The 16161-nt window shown below is 32.8% G+C and overlaps 3 protein-coding genes across 6 annotated transcripts; 1 reads left to right on the top strand and 2 right to left on the bottom strand.

Moving 5' to 3' along the window:
- Positions 1 to 95: 95 nt before the first annotated feature.
- On the top strand, positions 96 to 626 carry AT5G27238 (Plant self-incompatibility protein S1 family). Its single transcript, NM_001125812.1, has one exon. It carries the CDS (start codon positions 140 to 142, stop codon positions 545 to 547), a length of 408 nt encoding a protein of 135 aa, NP_001119284.1. The 5' UTR covers positions 96 to 139; the 3' UTR covers positions 548 to 626.
- Positions 627 to 6480: 5854 nt separating this feature from the next.
- Positions 6481 to 10438, bottom strand: AT5G27230 (Frigida-like protein). Its single transcript, NM_122605.2, has 6 exons — positions 9243 to 10438; positions 8979 to 9160; positions 8568 to 8862; positions 7701 to 8291; positions 7349 to 7527; positions 6481 to 7258 (listed from the first exon to the last, which is right to left on the bottom strand). The coding sequence occupies exons 1-6, from the start codon at positions 10273 to 10275 to the stop codon at positions 6692 to 6694; spliced, it is 2847 nt and encodes a 948-aa protein (NP_198075.1). The 5' UTR covers positions 10276 to 10438; the 3' UTR covers positions 6481 to 6691.
- Positions 10439 to 11569: 1131 nt separating this feature from the next.
- Positions 11570 to 16157, bottom strand: AT5G27220 (Frigida-like protein; the record flags this gene model as incomplete). 4 transcript variants are annotated; one of them, NM_001343995.1, is made up of 6 exons in its annotated part: positions 11583 to 12176; positions 12268 to 12428; positions 12538 to 12753; positions 12919 to 13113; positions 13364 to 15809; positions 15965 to 16139. In NM_001343995.1, 5 exons carry the CDS (start codon positions 15771 to 15773, stop codon positions 11778 to 11780), a joined length of 3381 nt encoding a protein of 1126 aa, NP_001330216.1. The 4 variants fall into 4 exon arrangements, with proteins under 4 accessions (NP_001318661.1, NP_001330216.1, NP_001330217.1 ...); NM_001343994.1 differs by having other exon boundaries at positions 11570 to 12176; positions 12538 to 13113; positions 15965 to 16157; NM_001343996.1 differs by lacking the exon at positions 15965 to 16139 and having other exon boundaries at positions 11778 to 12176; positions 13364 to 15773.
- Positions 16158 to 16161: the final 4 nt, after the last annotated feature.

The following is a 16161-nucleotide window of genomic DNA, read 5'->3' as shown; positions in this document are numbered from 1 at the left end:
TTATGTTGACTACCTAATTTACCTTATTAAATATGGAAAGATATTAATTCAAAATATAATATATTTAAACTTTTTGGTTCAATTATTTTTGAAACATATACAAAAAGTCAAAAACTAAAGAAAAAAAATCTTTGAAATTATGAATAATCTGTTCGTTTTGGTCATTATTATTGTTTTGAGTGCGGGATCGAACAATGGTAGCAAACTCTTTCCAAAAAACCAATTATACTTTAGAAACTCTTTTAACAGGAATTATGATATTCTTACGGTTCATTGCAAGTCAGATAAAGATGATCTCGGTATTCACACAGTGGCTCGTTCATACGTATATTTTTTTAAGTTTGGGGATAGCATTTTTGGTGATACTGAGATTGTATGTACACTAAATCATGGGGTTAGTGCTACCAAATATAAAGTAACATTTACTGCATATAAAGAGAGTCGTTTTGTTATAAGATTTGGCGCCATAAAAATCTGGGAGGCTAGAGATGATGGGATATATCTCACAGATGAAGATCACGATGCAGTAAAAATGTATGGTTGGTAAAATCTTAGTTTTCAAGCTATATGTTGTCTTTAATTTTGATATCAATAGATTGCAAGATATAAATTTTAAGAAAATAAAATTTAATATATTGAATTTTCAAAATTGTATGCAAAAGCCTAAAAAAATTTGTTGGTAATCTATGTGATATGACAAATCCCAATTCACAATACATCACATAACAAACACAATTATTTGATACACTGTGAATTGCCTATAACATAGATTTTTTAGTCTACCAAAAAAAAAAATAACATAGATTTTTTAATTAAACTGAATTAATTTATAGCCAACTAAATTTTATATAGATAGTAGATAAAGCCCTCCTAAATAGGCGGAAGTTAGAAATAAATATTATTATGTATCCATAATATTTGAAATCTAAATAATAATAATAATAATAATAATATATGTTTTTCTTAAGATTTAATTTAGTAATTTTTCAAACTAAATTTCAATCTTATCCATTCTGTTTTGACAAATTGCTAAGAATGTCCTTTCAACAGTATTCCTTTTCAATTATGCTCCTTCTTGTTGATCACTTTCATTTATACACTCTTTTAATTTTTTATGACCATTTAATAATTATATCAATCAATTGATGAGATTTCCACACATGTACATATATAACAACTTCTCCCAATTAAAATTTGACATATGCATGCTAACATAAAAAAATGAATCATTATAAAGTCTTTAAATACACATGTAAATAATTTAAAACCCCTTTTAAAACCTTTGTAAATATTTTCAAATTTTAAAGGATTTTAAAAACCTTTCTAACTCCTTTTAAAACTCTTATAAACTCTTTAAAATATTAGTAAATCATTTTTTTACTCTTAAAATACTGTTTTTAAATATTCGAAAATATTTGTAAATCTTTTTGAACCATTTTAAAACTCTTTCTTACCCTTACAAATGGTTTTAAAAAGATTTAAAAGAGTTTTTAAAGGGTTTTAAAAGGAATTATAAAGGTTTTAAAATCTTTTAAAACCTTTATAAATTTTTTAAAACTCTTAAAAAATCTTCGTAAATAATTTTAAAGTCATTTAAGTTTTTTTGTAAAGTTTTTAAAAACACTCGTAAATCATTTTTAAAACCTCTTGAAATCCTTACAAAGCCTTTAAATACATATGTAGATACTTTAAAACCTCTTAAAAACCTTTGTTAATATTTTAAAGGTTTTAAAATGATTTACAAGAGTTTTAAAAAGATTTACAAGGATTCTCAAAAAAACCTTTGTAAATCCTTTTAAAACCCTTATAAAGTCTTTCAATACATTAGTAAATCATTTTTTAAACCTTTGTAAATAGTTTAAAACATTTGCAACTCGTTTTGAACCATTTTAATAGCTGGAAATTAATTGTTGTAAGTTTGTAGCTGTAGATGTGTTAGCTGTAGCGGTAAATGTTTTAGTTGTAGGATTTTACTTCTAACTTTAAAAAGAAAACTAGATTTTAACCTGCGGTATACCGCGGGATGATTTATTTTTTAAAAGTAATATATATTAAAACTTGTAAATTTTATTTTTATAAAATATTTATATTTTTACAGTTTATAATTATTATTAAGTATTTATATATATTAATTGTTATTAAAAAATAATAAATTAAAGATTTAACCCGTATTGAAACGGTGGATTAATTATATTTTACTTTTTATTAATGTTGATTCAAAAACTCGTCCCTTCAAATCCGTCTTGCCAAAAAGCCATTTATTTTATTAATATTAATTTTATTTATGATATGACTCTGAATTATAATCTAAACATTTTAGCTAATAACATAGGAGTGAACCATATTTATTTAATAGGGGAATGTACCATATGACCCGAATGTACTTTTACCCAAATCCACCAAAAAAGTCTTGCAAAACTACTATAGACCCGAATGTACCATATTTTTTGTGCTAATTTTTATGTGATTAAAATTTAATTGATTTCGTATATAAAATATTAAATTGTTTTACGAACTTATTTGTTTATAATTTGGTAACAGATATAGATTTGAATATTCAGTATATTTTGCTTCAGTTTAGGAAATCTTTGATGACCCGTCTTTAAATCCAATAAGCCCTATAATTAAGAGATGAATATTGTCGTTAAATGATTTTGGTAATCTTAATGATGTCATTAAAAGATTTTGTTTTTGATTAAATTTTTCTAATGGCATTGTCATATAATTAATTACAAAAATTAAGGTTACATTTAAAATGTACTTCCCAAATAATATAGTAGGACGATATGCACTTTTATCCAAATCCACCAAAAAAGTCTTGCAAATATACTATAGAGATAAGAAACGATAGTCGGTTTTGATAGGTATAAGATTAGCAAATATATTAGTTCGTTTAAATTAGTTAAAGAATACAAATTGAAATGGAATATTACACTTTATTCGAATATAGTATCAAAACTTATATAGAGATTTGATAATTTTTTAATTGTTGAATACTTTTTTTTGTGCTAATTTTATGTGATTAAGATTTAGTTGATTTCGTATATAAAATATTAAATTGTTTTACGAACTTATTTGTTTATAATTTGGTAACAGATAGAGATTTGAATATTCAGTATATTTTGCTTCAGTTTAGGAAATCTTTCATGACTTGTCTTTAGATCCAATAAGCCCTGTAATCTATATATTAACCTACAATATACCGTAAGTAGGCTTATATTTTAGTTCAACTAAAAACTTTTATTGTAAAGATGATTTAAAAATATATGATATTATTTTATTTGATTTTAAATGTATAGTAAACTGTGAGTTGTATATGTTTTGTTAATATTATCTATATTGTTTAGTGTTTAAGATTATACACTTGTATTTTGATTGTTAATTTAAGAGTTTCACCTGTAGTATACCATCTTGTATTAATATCGATCTAAACCCGTCAATTTTAGGATTTTCCAGCTTGTATTAAAAATTGAATCACATCTAATATGTTATTAATTATTGTAGAATATAAGATTATAAATTTTCAATATAATATGTATGAAAATGAATATAAATATTTCAAATTATGATCTGTTACTCAGTAGAAAGTTTTCTTAAATCTATTTTCACCTGTTATAATATTTTTTCATGTATTGAACAGTTTATATTCGTTTTTAAAAATTCAAATTATGGCATATGCGAAAAAACTCTAATTATTTTTCTATAATGATGATATTATTTTTCGGCAAAAATAGAATCATATAAAGATGAGAAGTGAACTATAATAATTAATAAAAAATTAATATGATAATTTAGATATCAAATCTAATTTGTTGATTTTAATTGGTTACTTTTTTGGGAATTAATAATGTATTTTGTTTTTCTAATTAAATTAAATTAATTAAAATTTAGATATCAAATCTTATATGTTGATTTTGATTGGTTATTATTTTTGGAAATTAATAATGTATTTTGTTTTTTAATTAAATTTAATTAATTAAATTAGTATTTGACTTTTTAATTCTCAAAGAGATAAATTAATTTACTCTTTAAAATTTTATTTCTAATGGCATACCTATGTAATTACTTACAAAAATTAAGGTTACATTTAAAATGTACTTCCCAAATAATATAGTAGGATGAAAATGAGTAGTATTTAATATTAAATATATGTAATTATTGTATAATTTTAAAAAATATTATTTCAAATAGTTATATTAAATCAGTAATAAAAATTATATTTAGTTTTTAATATAATATATATTATAAAATTGATATAAACATTCAAAATATTACTTGTAACTAGGGCGAAACCCGAGCCAAGCCGCATGCTTTTTTTTAATGTAATTTTGTTAAGTTGTATGTAGGTATTGAATGTTATTTGTCATAATTAATGATATATGTAGAACAAAAGAATTCATTAAAAATGATTGGGAACGCAATGCATTTGTTGATTTTTTTTAGAAAGATCTATATAGCTTTTATAAGTTTTGGAAGTTAATTTTTTGCTTTACGAACATCTATTTAGAAGAGTCATTAAAAACAAAAGTGAAAAGAATTAAAAATCACCGGGCGCTAATTTTTGTGAGGTTAAAGTCATTTTAGATTCTTAAGAATATGTTATATGGAGTTATCATATTTGATTTTAATGTTCCACATGCATACTTGATTCATAGGTTGAATAGGCATAAAAAGCTAAAAGATATGTTTGTTTGTTTTTCAGAAGTTGAAAGTTGAAACTTTTTTTTATAAGAGTATAGAACGTACTCAAATGATTGTTAGTTATTGATTAAGATCCATAATGACGTTAAGTAAATTTGATAAGATTTTTGAATATTTTGAGGAAGAAACTCAAAAATCTTTAATGTTTTTTCTTTAAGTTTCTTCTTCCATTGACCTTCTTCCTCGATATTTCCTTTTTGCTAAGACTTCATTCAGTTCGGAAATAAGCTCTTGAACCAAAAAAATGGATAATAGATGCACGTTAAAGAACAAAAAAACAGAGACAAGAATAAAATTGATCATTGGAGATTTGAGAGTAACCATACCTCATAGATAAATTTAATTAGATCTTAAAGAACAAACATGACATCTATGTCGTAACAAATTTTTGCTTGTTTACACATTACATCAACAATGTCACCTGTAACATTTTTTCAGCGTAAGATTCTTTTCCAAAACTTTCATATATGTTAGTGATTTCTATTCTTAATACGCTAGTTTTTTTCTCTATCAAATTTATAGCGTCAAACCAAACTGAAGAATGATAAAATACTAACTAAGTATTGTAATAATATTTTTAATCCGGAAGATCCAAAAATTGATTTTTTTTTAAGTTTGACATATTCTTTTCTTTTTTTTGTAATTTGCATATTACTTAATGATGTTTTTTATGAACTAAATGCATATTTGAGTATAAAATTTAATTAGTTTGAATAATTAGGAAGAATTTTATTTTATTATAAGTTATATTTAAATTTCATAATTTATCATAATAGTATAATATTGTTTTGGTATTTTTATACTTTGTATAATTATATATTATATTTTTTAGTTATTTTTAATTTAACCGTAGTACCACATGTTAGTTAACCAGTCATAAAACTCTTGCAAACGCTTTAACTTTTAACCATTAAACCAGTGGTTCAAAATGTTTCATTAAGCTTGAAATCGCAACCGCCCGCTTCCATAAACTCATGCATTAATAACCGCAAACGATGTGTTTAAATCAGACAGACCCTTAATCATTCATTTTGGTTGGGCCTATGCCCATAGATTTGTTCTCAAGATTATTTTTTTATTTATTTGGTTAGATTTTATAATTATAATTATAATCTATATTTGTCAATATCCTTTATATATTAATTGACAAACATTTTGTTAAGATAACTTTATCCTCGTAGGTGATTAACGAAAATGTCATGCTTATGCGTCGTTCTAACAGAACTTCTCATTTCCATTTAATTAAAGATCCAAATTTTGTTAGGATATTTACAGATTTTGCCATTAGTTTTACTTATGATTTTTTTCTCCAATTAATTTATGCTTTTGAATTTACTCACTTATATTAAAACAAAAATATGATTAATATATGCAATTAAAATATATAAATCTATACAAAAGGAAGTACTTAACATTTTGTGTATCTATTAATATAACAAGATATATATATATATATATATAGCATAACAAACATAAATATTAGTAATACATAAAATAAATTTTTCTCTAATCTTGATAATCATTAATACATTATCGTTTATCTAACAATATAAAAATCGAACACCTTTATTATCATCAATACACTAAACTTATTTAATAATTGTTTTATCCCATATATAGTGCGGGTTGTTTATCAATTTAATAAGTTATTAGCTCAATGGTTAGATGAATCAAATGTTTTTTTAAATGTCTGCCACTAATTTTGTTTTCAAGTACGAGATAAAGGTTTTGTTTTGTTCAAACTAAAGTTACTAAACACACAAGACAAGGAAGACGACCCAAACAAAAACAAAACCCAAAAGATTAAAATGAACGTACAAAAGTTACTATTTACATGTGTTTTTATCACATCTAGTTTCACACTATATAACCATGACATTTGATTATGACTAAAATAGCGGAGGTGAATCAAATCTAGCAATCCTACAAAAAAAAAGAAAAAAAATCAAGAGACTTTAATCCTCCATGAACCCTAATAGTAAAGTAGCGGCTAGTAGTTCCTGTAGCGAGGATCTAGCGGTTGATAAAGATGGTAAAATTGAGGTCCCTCTGGTTGTCCCCATTGGTTATTATTGTAGTCGGGGTTAGGAAATCCGGTGAAACCTCTGTCGTAGTTGTCGACCGGCCACGTTAGTCTTTGATTCAGGGAATAGTCATGGCTGGGATAGTGATTGCTTGTGTGCGAAGCAATGTGTCCTGAGCTCTGATTGTTTCCTGACATGCTGCGTTTTTTCCCTCTCTTATTCTTCTTTGAAAACGGTTTGCTCGCAGAGGAGGATGCAGCTTCTGTTGAAGGTTCCAAAGGTATGTTGCTAGTAACAGGAGCAACCTCTGCTACAGTTGGTGGTTTTGCCGTCTGAGATTGTTTGATTGTCGAATCGGGTTTGGACGATGCGGATCCGGATCCAGATCCATTAGAAGTGTTTCTTCTGAGCTTCAAAAGCGACTTGATTTGTTCTTCAAGGTCTCCGAGTTGGAACTCTGATTCGAGTTTATGACACGATATGCATTTAATGGCGGCTCTTAGTGCTCTAACCTGTCTGTCTATGGCTGCAACCTGTAAAGTACGCTTTGTATTACAACAATCTCTATTTGAGTTTTATTGTGATACAAGAAGTTAAGAACAAAGAAAAGGCTTAAATTTTACCTGCGTTGTAGATTCGTTCTTGGCTTCTCTATACGACTTCTCTGCAGATTCCTTTGTAATCCTCAAGGAATCGTTTATGATAGCGGATACAGGTTGGAATCTATGGACCATACCAAATGAGTATATGTAGTCTATTGCCTTGATACGATGTCCAGTTTTTATGAGATTTTGAATGAAACCTGTCGAAACAAAGCCCATATGAACAAGCCGTCTTCAGTAAAATGGCATATGTTAAAAGGATTAAACAAGCTCACAGAGTTCAGACATTTTTAACAGAAGACATCTTGTTCAACAATTGAATCTATAGGCCTAGCGGTTAGCAATAGCAGGAGAATAGAGAAAAGGGAATAACCTGGAATGGCGTCGTCCAACCCGAGAAACTGGCAAAGATCAGGAGACACAGTTTGCCAATAAGAATTATCCAGTAGACCAAGAAGGTCATCAGCCTTGAACTCTGACACAATTCCAAAGATACCAAGAAACTGTAGGAAGCAGATGACTTCTAATTGATCTCTTTTGCTCTTTGCAATTTTATCTTTCCAGTAAACGGCAAGTTTCTTCGCATCGCCTTTCACAGGATGTCCAATTTTAGGCAGGAGCTTCTTCAGCTGATTCAACAATAAGGAGCAGCTAGCTGAAGTAATCAGCATCTTGAACTCGTATCCTCCTTCGGTGTTTGTAGGACACAAAGCCATGGATGTGTCTAGAAAAAGCTTTGCTGGATCTGGTGTGCATTTGAGAGCATTTGAGAGATCCTCACTCTCCTTCAGAGGTTGCTTTTCTACTAGCTCCCTTAACATGTCCGCCTTAATGGAACCAGAGAGAATGTTAAGCTTGGTTTCGGTACCTGATGGATGAGTTGCTATGGTGTCTGGCTGATGATCTGCGCCGGATTCTTTAACTTGCTTCCCAGTAGGAACGCACACAACCTCGGGCTGCTTCACTGGATGATTTAAAGGCATAAGCAAACTTTAAGGTCGATCACACATATCTTAAACAAAAGAAAAATGTTCTGATTGAATTTATGTCTCAAAGTTTCCCCAAAGACAAAAATAGAAAGATTCATTACAGAGGTAAGCTCTTTGTGCATTTTATTGAAGCAAACTAAGCCACAGAAAACAGACACTCAAAAGTGTTACATGAGTGCAAGCCACAGGAAAGCGAATGGCGTAGAAATGTAGGGCCTAGCTGCTAATTCACTAGTAAGGTTGATACATACCTGTTAAATTCTGAGAAGGAGCTGTTGGTTCAGTTAATCTTGGACGTTTGATTACATGCTTCTGTTCATATGGAATACTAGATTTAGCTTCAGATTTCTCTACCCCTTTGGTCGTACTCTGTCTTTTTTCATAACTTTTTTGAACTGGTTCCATTGCTCTCTGAGCTGATTCATCGTTCTTCACTACAGCCAACCTTTTAAGAATTTTAGCAGGAAACATAGTCTCGGCTTTGGCCTCTTTGATGTACTTAATGGCCATGGCTGCATCAGCTTTTTTCTTCTCCCTCCTTGCTTTCTACAACAAGTCAACAAGCTTAATAACCTCACATCGACATAAACACACATCATAAGCCAGATTGAATAGAGCACAGAGAGAGAGAGAGAGAGAGAGAGAGAGAGATATTAGCTTACCTGCGCCTCCATTGAAGTTCCAGTCCCAGCAATCACTCGGGCAGCTTTATCTGAGGAATCAAAGAATTCAATCAAAAGTTCTCCTGGTCTTCCTCCTGGACAAAGCTTGTATAACCGGAATTCACAGATAAATTTCAGTGTTGCAAGATACTCTTCCTTTTTCTTTAGCGTTTCAACCGCACCTGCAGAGCAATTCACATGAAGTTACAGATTTTTGGGCAACAACTACTGATACTTAGTCTAAAAACAAGAAGCAGGCCTTACCAGAAACCTTCTCTTCTAACCCCAGAAGCCGAAACAGTTTTGGGGCATGATCATACAAAAGGAACCGCTCTACAAGGGTTAAGAGCACCCCATGAGTAGTCAGAGAGCCCAAACCGTAAGCAGCCAGAAACAACGCACAACCAAAAACCTGCGGGGGGTCATTCTTCATATTGGCTTTAGCCTTGCCTAACCAAGCAATCCCAAGTGGAGTCGCTTCCTGTTTCACCTGCGGTGTGATTTTCAGATTCATCTTTATCAGATTCTCTAACAGAACAATCCAACTATTAACTACTCTATCATCAGCTTCTCCTAAATCTTTCTTCCAGTATTCCTTAAAAGACCCTTCTATAGCATCCAAAACCACCTTTGCAGGATCCAAATACGGAACCATTCTCGCCAAGGCTGTGTTTTTCTTAACCATCTCATCTGCATTCTCGTTCAGGTATAAAGTCGAACACTTTACAGGCATTGTCACACTTAAGCCCATGTTCTTAGCCAACAACGAAACCAATGGCTCAAACTCACCTCTCAACTTATCTCCAGCGACAATCCGTTCTCTATGCTTCTCTACTTCTTCCATCTTCAATTCAAGCTCTGTTGCTCTCAAACCAAGTTCCATCAACTTCTCATCAGAAACCCTCTCCACCGATTCCATCCTCGTCGTAAACTTCTCCAACTGTTCAACTTCTCTTTTCCTCTTCTCAACCTCTGCCTTCTGTTCCAAATCAAAATCCTTCTCCTTCTTCTCAAACTCGCTCTGTTTCGCTTTCATCGACTCATCAATCAAACAAAGCTCCTTCTCTTTCTTCTCCAATTCCAAAGCTTTAACCTTTATCGATTCCTCCAACGCTTCTAGCTCCTTGGCTCGTTCCTCGAGGACGCTTCTCGTGGAATCGAAATACGATTCGATCTCTTTCCATTGAATTGTAAGTAGAAGAAGCGAATGAGCACCTTCTTGGAGAGATTCTAGGGTTTTGCGGAAGTTACGCTTGCTTATATCAACAAGCTCTAAGCCACTCGTTACCTTCTCCATCAAGCTACTCGTTAACAATAAAACCCTAATAAATTCACCACAAAAACAAAAATCAAAATCAAAATTCTCTTAAACAGAAGCAGCGAACTTTGAATTCTTCACTTTCTGCGTTCACTGTTCTCTCTCGGCGCCTGAATGTTGATAATATTTAGAGAATTAGGGTAATTTCTTTTATATCAATTTTATTTCCTTTTTATATATAATTAAAATAGCAAAATAGGAATAATATATAAGATTTAATCGGAAAATACTCATCAGTGCTCAGCGAGGGGAAATTAAGAAGGAATGATTATATTTGAAAGTGTTTTTTAGTATATGACCCTGTTCATTTGTACATCTGTATAATGCATCGAGATCCAAATGATCCATTTAGATGATCTACTTTAGATGGAAAAAGCAATTCGATAATTTTTTATTTTAAATCGTGATTTAATAGTTTTGGAGGGAAAATATGATTACGGTTTTTGCTGGAAAACGTAATTCCACAATTTTTCTGCTACATTGTGATTTTTCTAGTTTTGGTGGGAAAATATAATTTTACGGTGTTAGCGAGAAAGCATAATTCCGCAATTTTCATTCTAAATCGTGAATTTATAGTTTTGGCGGGAAAATATGATTTTACTGTTTTGGTGGGAAAACGCAGTATCATGATTTTATAGTTGTGGCGGAACATATGATTTTACGGTTTCGCGAGAAAACGTAATTATGTAAATTTCTCGCTAAGTCGTGATTTTATAGGTTTGGCGGAAAAATATTGTTTTGCGAAAAAATGTAATTTTATGATTTTGGCGGAAAGTTAATTCTCTTATTTTTTGTGGGAAAACACATTCCATAATTTTCCCGCCAAAATCGTAATTGTCCGTTTTGTTGAAAGTTGTTATTTGTGGTTTTACAATTTTTAGAGATTTTTAAAATATAAAATGAGAAAACTATAAAAAGATATTAACATTCTTTGATTTCTGATGTAATTCTTTAGTTTAATAGAGGTATTTTAATAATTTGCAATTTTTGACTAAGGCTGATGGATTCATCATCTAAACTCATCTGAATGCATCTTATAAAATAGGCTTTTTCGGATGAATTTGTCAAACGCATCTGGATGCTCCATCCAACTTATCTGCAAAAATGTACTTAAACGAACATCAGTTTGCATCTACAGCTAAATGCATCAGTCAGATGAGGAAACTAACAATCTAGACCAAAGCTACTACTTATTCACTTTTTAGCTACTAGCTAGGCTATCTTTAACCCTAGATAACTAGAATCTGCCATAGCTTGATGGATTGGAGCAGATTGAGATATAAGGTCTTGAAGATCGAGTTTGGAGAAACTATAAAAAAAACTAATCATTCTGAAACAAGGATGTTCCCTCTGCATATACTTTTTACATTAGACTGTAGAAGGAGATTAAGAGCTACTATTAACCATAAAACCAATCTAGACCAAAACTACTACTTATTTACTTTTTAACTACTAGCTAGGCTATCTTTGACCCTAGAACACTAGTATCTGCCATAGCTTGATGGATTGAAGCACGGTCTAATCACAGGTCTAGAAACCGAAGGATCCATCCTTGTTCGTTTGTAACCTGTATGGTGTGAAGATTGAGCTTGGAACGCGATTGAACCACCGGCTTGATATGTTTCCAAGTCTAGGACCTGTTGATTTGGTGATGTACCAAGGCTTGTTGGAAAGGTCGGGTTTGAGCCATGAGATGCCTGCATATGAACCTGCGGAGATTGAACTGGGACAAATGATGAGACGACATATTGGTTCTCATTTTGATTTTCCCGCGGAACCATGAACTTGACGATAAGTTCCACAGGAAGATCAATATCCAGCTTGAAGTCTTCAATAAGTTCTATAATGTCTTTCAGTTTTGCAGCATCTCTGTCTTCAGCCTAGAAGTCAACATAGAATACAACAAATATAAACCATCAACGACAATTGAATATACAGTTTGGGAAGAGATTGTCAAAAGCAAGCTTTAACCTGTGAATCAAGTCTTCTCTTTTCCTTGGTAGAGACTCTAAGAGTGATGATCTCGTCTTTCAATAATTCCAGGGGAGAAAAGTTGAACTTCAGCTTGAAGTAAAAGATAAACCGGATTGCCATAAAGTAATGGCGTTCATCTAGGAGTTTTTTAACCAGATCTGCAAAGACAAAAACGAGTAAAATATACTTCATTATTTGAGAATCACTACTGCAAGGAAGAACTGTTAAAAAGAACAGACAACTATGTCTTGCAAAATTAAAACTTACTTGGCATGGCATAACTGAGACCAAGAGATTCAAAGAGTTTCGGAGCTTGTTTAAAGTGAGCAACATATGAGGCAAATCGTAAAGTATTATCTTGACTGGTTGCATGCACCAATCCATATGCCACAATAAGTTGGAGAAAACCCCAAGCCTCAAGCGGTGACATTTGAGTACTATTTCCCATCATCCAGCTCCATCGAGTTGCCACTTGTAGTGCATCTGAAAGAAGATGTTTGCTAGATTTTACAACACGTGGTAGCTCCTCCAAAAGGGGAATCAAAGTCTTAATTACAGGCTCTGCTAAACCCAACTCTCCTCTCTGTTGAGCACCCAAGAGTTCATCGTTGACAACATTTAGAACATACGAGGCTGGATCTATCATACCTTGAAGTCCAGTAAAGACCTCATTGGGTGAAAAGGAAGTTGAGCCCTCAGGGTCCAAAAGAACATCTACATTACCCAAATGAGATGATGCTATGGTTTCTTGGACATTCGTGCTGCGAGAATCACTGCTATTTATGATTGGTGCTTCAGGGGGCTGCTGTTCAGGCTTATCGTCCAATGATAGTACATTGTTGACTGGGAAGAGAAAAAAAACTTCAATAAGCATCACAAGACTATATAGTAGAACTTGACTGTTATTTCTTAACGGTCTACAATTTTAGTATTGGTTTGCTTATAGCAGAATTAGAAATCTAGACTATATGGGATCCGGGTTTAAATGAAACTTTAAATGGCAGAACAAAAAAAAATTATGAAAAGAATCTTTATGCCACTTGAAGAGAAAGAGACGAGGGAATAACTGAATCTTTTTACTGAGAAAACTTACCAGGTGCTAGAGATGATACTCCTAGAGCCTCACATAGACTCGGAGCGTATTGGCGAAGAAAGGCGGCATCAAACAGATTTTGGACTTTGTCGGCATCAAAAGTGTAGGCCAAACTGAATGCAGATAGAAAGTGGAGAAAACCCAAAACCTCCACTGGATTCTCTGCCTTAACCAATGTTGTGTTCTTCCATTCAGTGACTGATTTGATAGCTTCTACTTGTACTTCAGTCTTGGGCTCTGGTGACATATCCATTAAACATTCCAGCAAGCAAATACTACCCCTTCTTACACTATCTGGATCAAGCTTTGTTACTGCCATCTTTTCGTGAAGACGTTGTATTGTGTTTAACACAAGCTTTGCCGGGTCAGAAGATGCTTTTAGAGCACGCAGAACATCGAGGTGAAGCTGATCACATTTCTTCAGATGCCCACGTAAGAGTAACTGCAAAGTTTTCTCGTCACATACACTAGCGTCTCGCACCAAGTCAACTTGTTGATCCGGGTTGTTTTGTTGACAAAAGCTGGCCAATTTCTTTGCATTCAGCTCATATTCCTTAACACATTTAGCCAACTTTTGTTCTGCGGATTTCAGTTGCTCATCTTTTTTATCCAACCTTTCCTCCCGAGCATCAAGCTTCTTATCTTTCAATTCAATCTTTTCTGAGCGAACATGAATTTGCTTCTTCTTCAGTCCAAGTTCTTTCTCATGTTCCGTCAATGATTCTTTTAATTTGACAAGCTCCGCCTCTTTAGATTGAAAGTCTTTCAAGCTGTCTTGAATCTTTTTAACCTCTTCTTGGAAGGACTTTAACTCCTTCTCTTTGATTTCCCAGTTTTGGAGGCACTCTCGATATGTATCTTTCACAGAGCAAAGTTCATTTTCCTTTGAAACCAATTCTGCAGTGGTTTCTTCTAAACATTTTTCTGTCGAATCCAGTTTTGTCTGTTTTGAATGTTGTTTCTCAGAGAGTTGCTGGATAGTTTTCTCTTTAGAGACAATCTCCAAGGATAGTTTACGAACAGCCTCCGCTATCTCATTGTGTCTCTCTTCTTTAATAGCAAGTTCTTCACTGTGTTCCTCGAGTAGTAACTTGATTGATTCATTGTGACCACTCCGTTCCTGAATCAGCCTTTCCATGTCCTCCAACTCCTTACCTTTTGATTCAATCCGTTGAACTGTCTCCTTCAACTCGTTATTTAGTGAGTTAACCAACTCAAGGTCCAAACTAAGTCCGTCCAACTCTTTCTTTTTAGAAACAAGTTCCGAGGACCGTATATCAAGCAGCTTCTGCTGCAAAGCTAGTTCTTCTTCCACCAACTCAATCGTCTTCCCATACTCTGCAGTTTTATCGAGAACCGCTGTAAGCTCTTTCCTCTTTCTTTCTATTTCCTCTGCCAATTCTCTACTGCGAGTTTGACTCTTTTCCAGATGCTCCATCACTACGTTGACCTCACCACGATGCCTCTCAAGATCAATATCCATCTGCTCTAATTGTTTCCCCTTCAATTCCACCTCACCCTGAGTCTTTATTAGTTCTAAGGACCGTCTCTCAAACAGCTTCTCACATTCTGCAATTTTATCCATAACCAATGTGAGATCTTTAGTCTTTCTCTCTATTTCCTCTTCCAATTTTCTCCTGTGAGTTTGAGTCCTACCCAAATTCTTCTTCTCTGCGTTGACATCAACACAATATTTCTCAAGATCAATCTTCATCTGGTCTAACTGCTTCTCTTTTAATTCAACTTCACCCTGAGTCTTTATAAGTTCCAAGGACCGTGTCTCAATCCGCTTATCACAATCAACAATTTTATTCATAACCAATGTGAGATCTTTCGTCTTTCTCTCTATCTCTTCTTCCAACTCTCTCCTGCCATTGTCAGTCCTACGCAAATGCTCCTTCTCTTCCTTAACCTCAACGCGATATCTCTCAAGATGAGTCACCATCTGTCTTAACTCTTCCCCCTTCAAATCAAGATCAACCTGACTCTTTCTCAACAACTCCACAATCTCACTAAGTTGACCTCTCTTTGACCTTTCCTCTACACTACACTCTTCCAAAGACTTCCTAAGACAACCCAATTCCTCTCTTTTCTCTTCAACTTCACTCCTAAAACCACTAGCTTTCATTTCTAAATCACCCATCTCAGCTTCCGCTGCTTCAACCACTTTAGCCCTTTCTTCAAGAGCAAAGCTTCGATTCTGTAACTCAACCTCCTTCAACACTAGTTCCCTAAACCTCAACTCTAACTTCTCACTCGCTGATTTCAGATGTTCCTCAAAATCACACCATTGGAGATTCAAGATAAGTACATCAGAGGCTTGAGACTTAATCATATCCATTGTCTTACGAATATTATTTGCCTTCACATCACAAAGCCTTATCTCGTTTTCCAACTTAATTTCCTCCATTCCGTTCAATTTCTTCAACTCCACGGAACAGAGAGTCTATAAAAGAGACAAACCCAACAAAGCAAAATCAGTTAATCACCTTTTAAATCGATAAAGCTTTCTCCTTTTTACAAATTCCAAGCCGGAGAAAACCCACAAACAGAGAAAGACCAAAGAAAGTAACAGAAAAAAACAAAAAAGAAAAACAGTACCTTTGTCGTCTCCGTACAGAACCAGAGACTGAACAGAGAAAACAGTAAGAAAATTAGGGTTTTGAAACAACAAGACGAGAAAGACAGGTTCTTTTTCGCAATTGGCAGAAATTAAGGAGTGGTGGAGAAGGAAGAATCAAACCCTAAAGCGAAGGAGAAGAAAAAAGAAAAAAGGAACCTTTGTACGACGAGTGCTT

The sequence above is a fragment of the Arabidopsis thaliana genome, chromosome 5 (genome assembly GCF_000001735.4).
Source record: "Arabidopsis thaliana chromosome 5, partial sequence".
Taxonomy (NCBI): Eukaryota; Viridiplantae; Streptophyta; class Magnoliopsida; order Brassicales; family Brassicaceae; genus Arabidopsis; species Arabidopsis thaliana.
The sequence above is the reverse complement of the archived record's forward strand: the minus strand, read 5'-3'. Positions and strand labels throughout refer to the sequence as shown.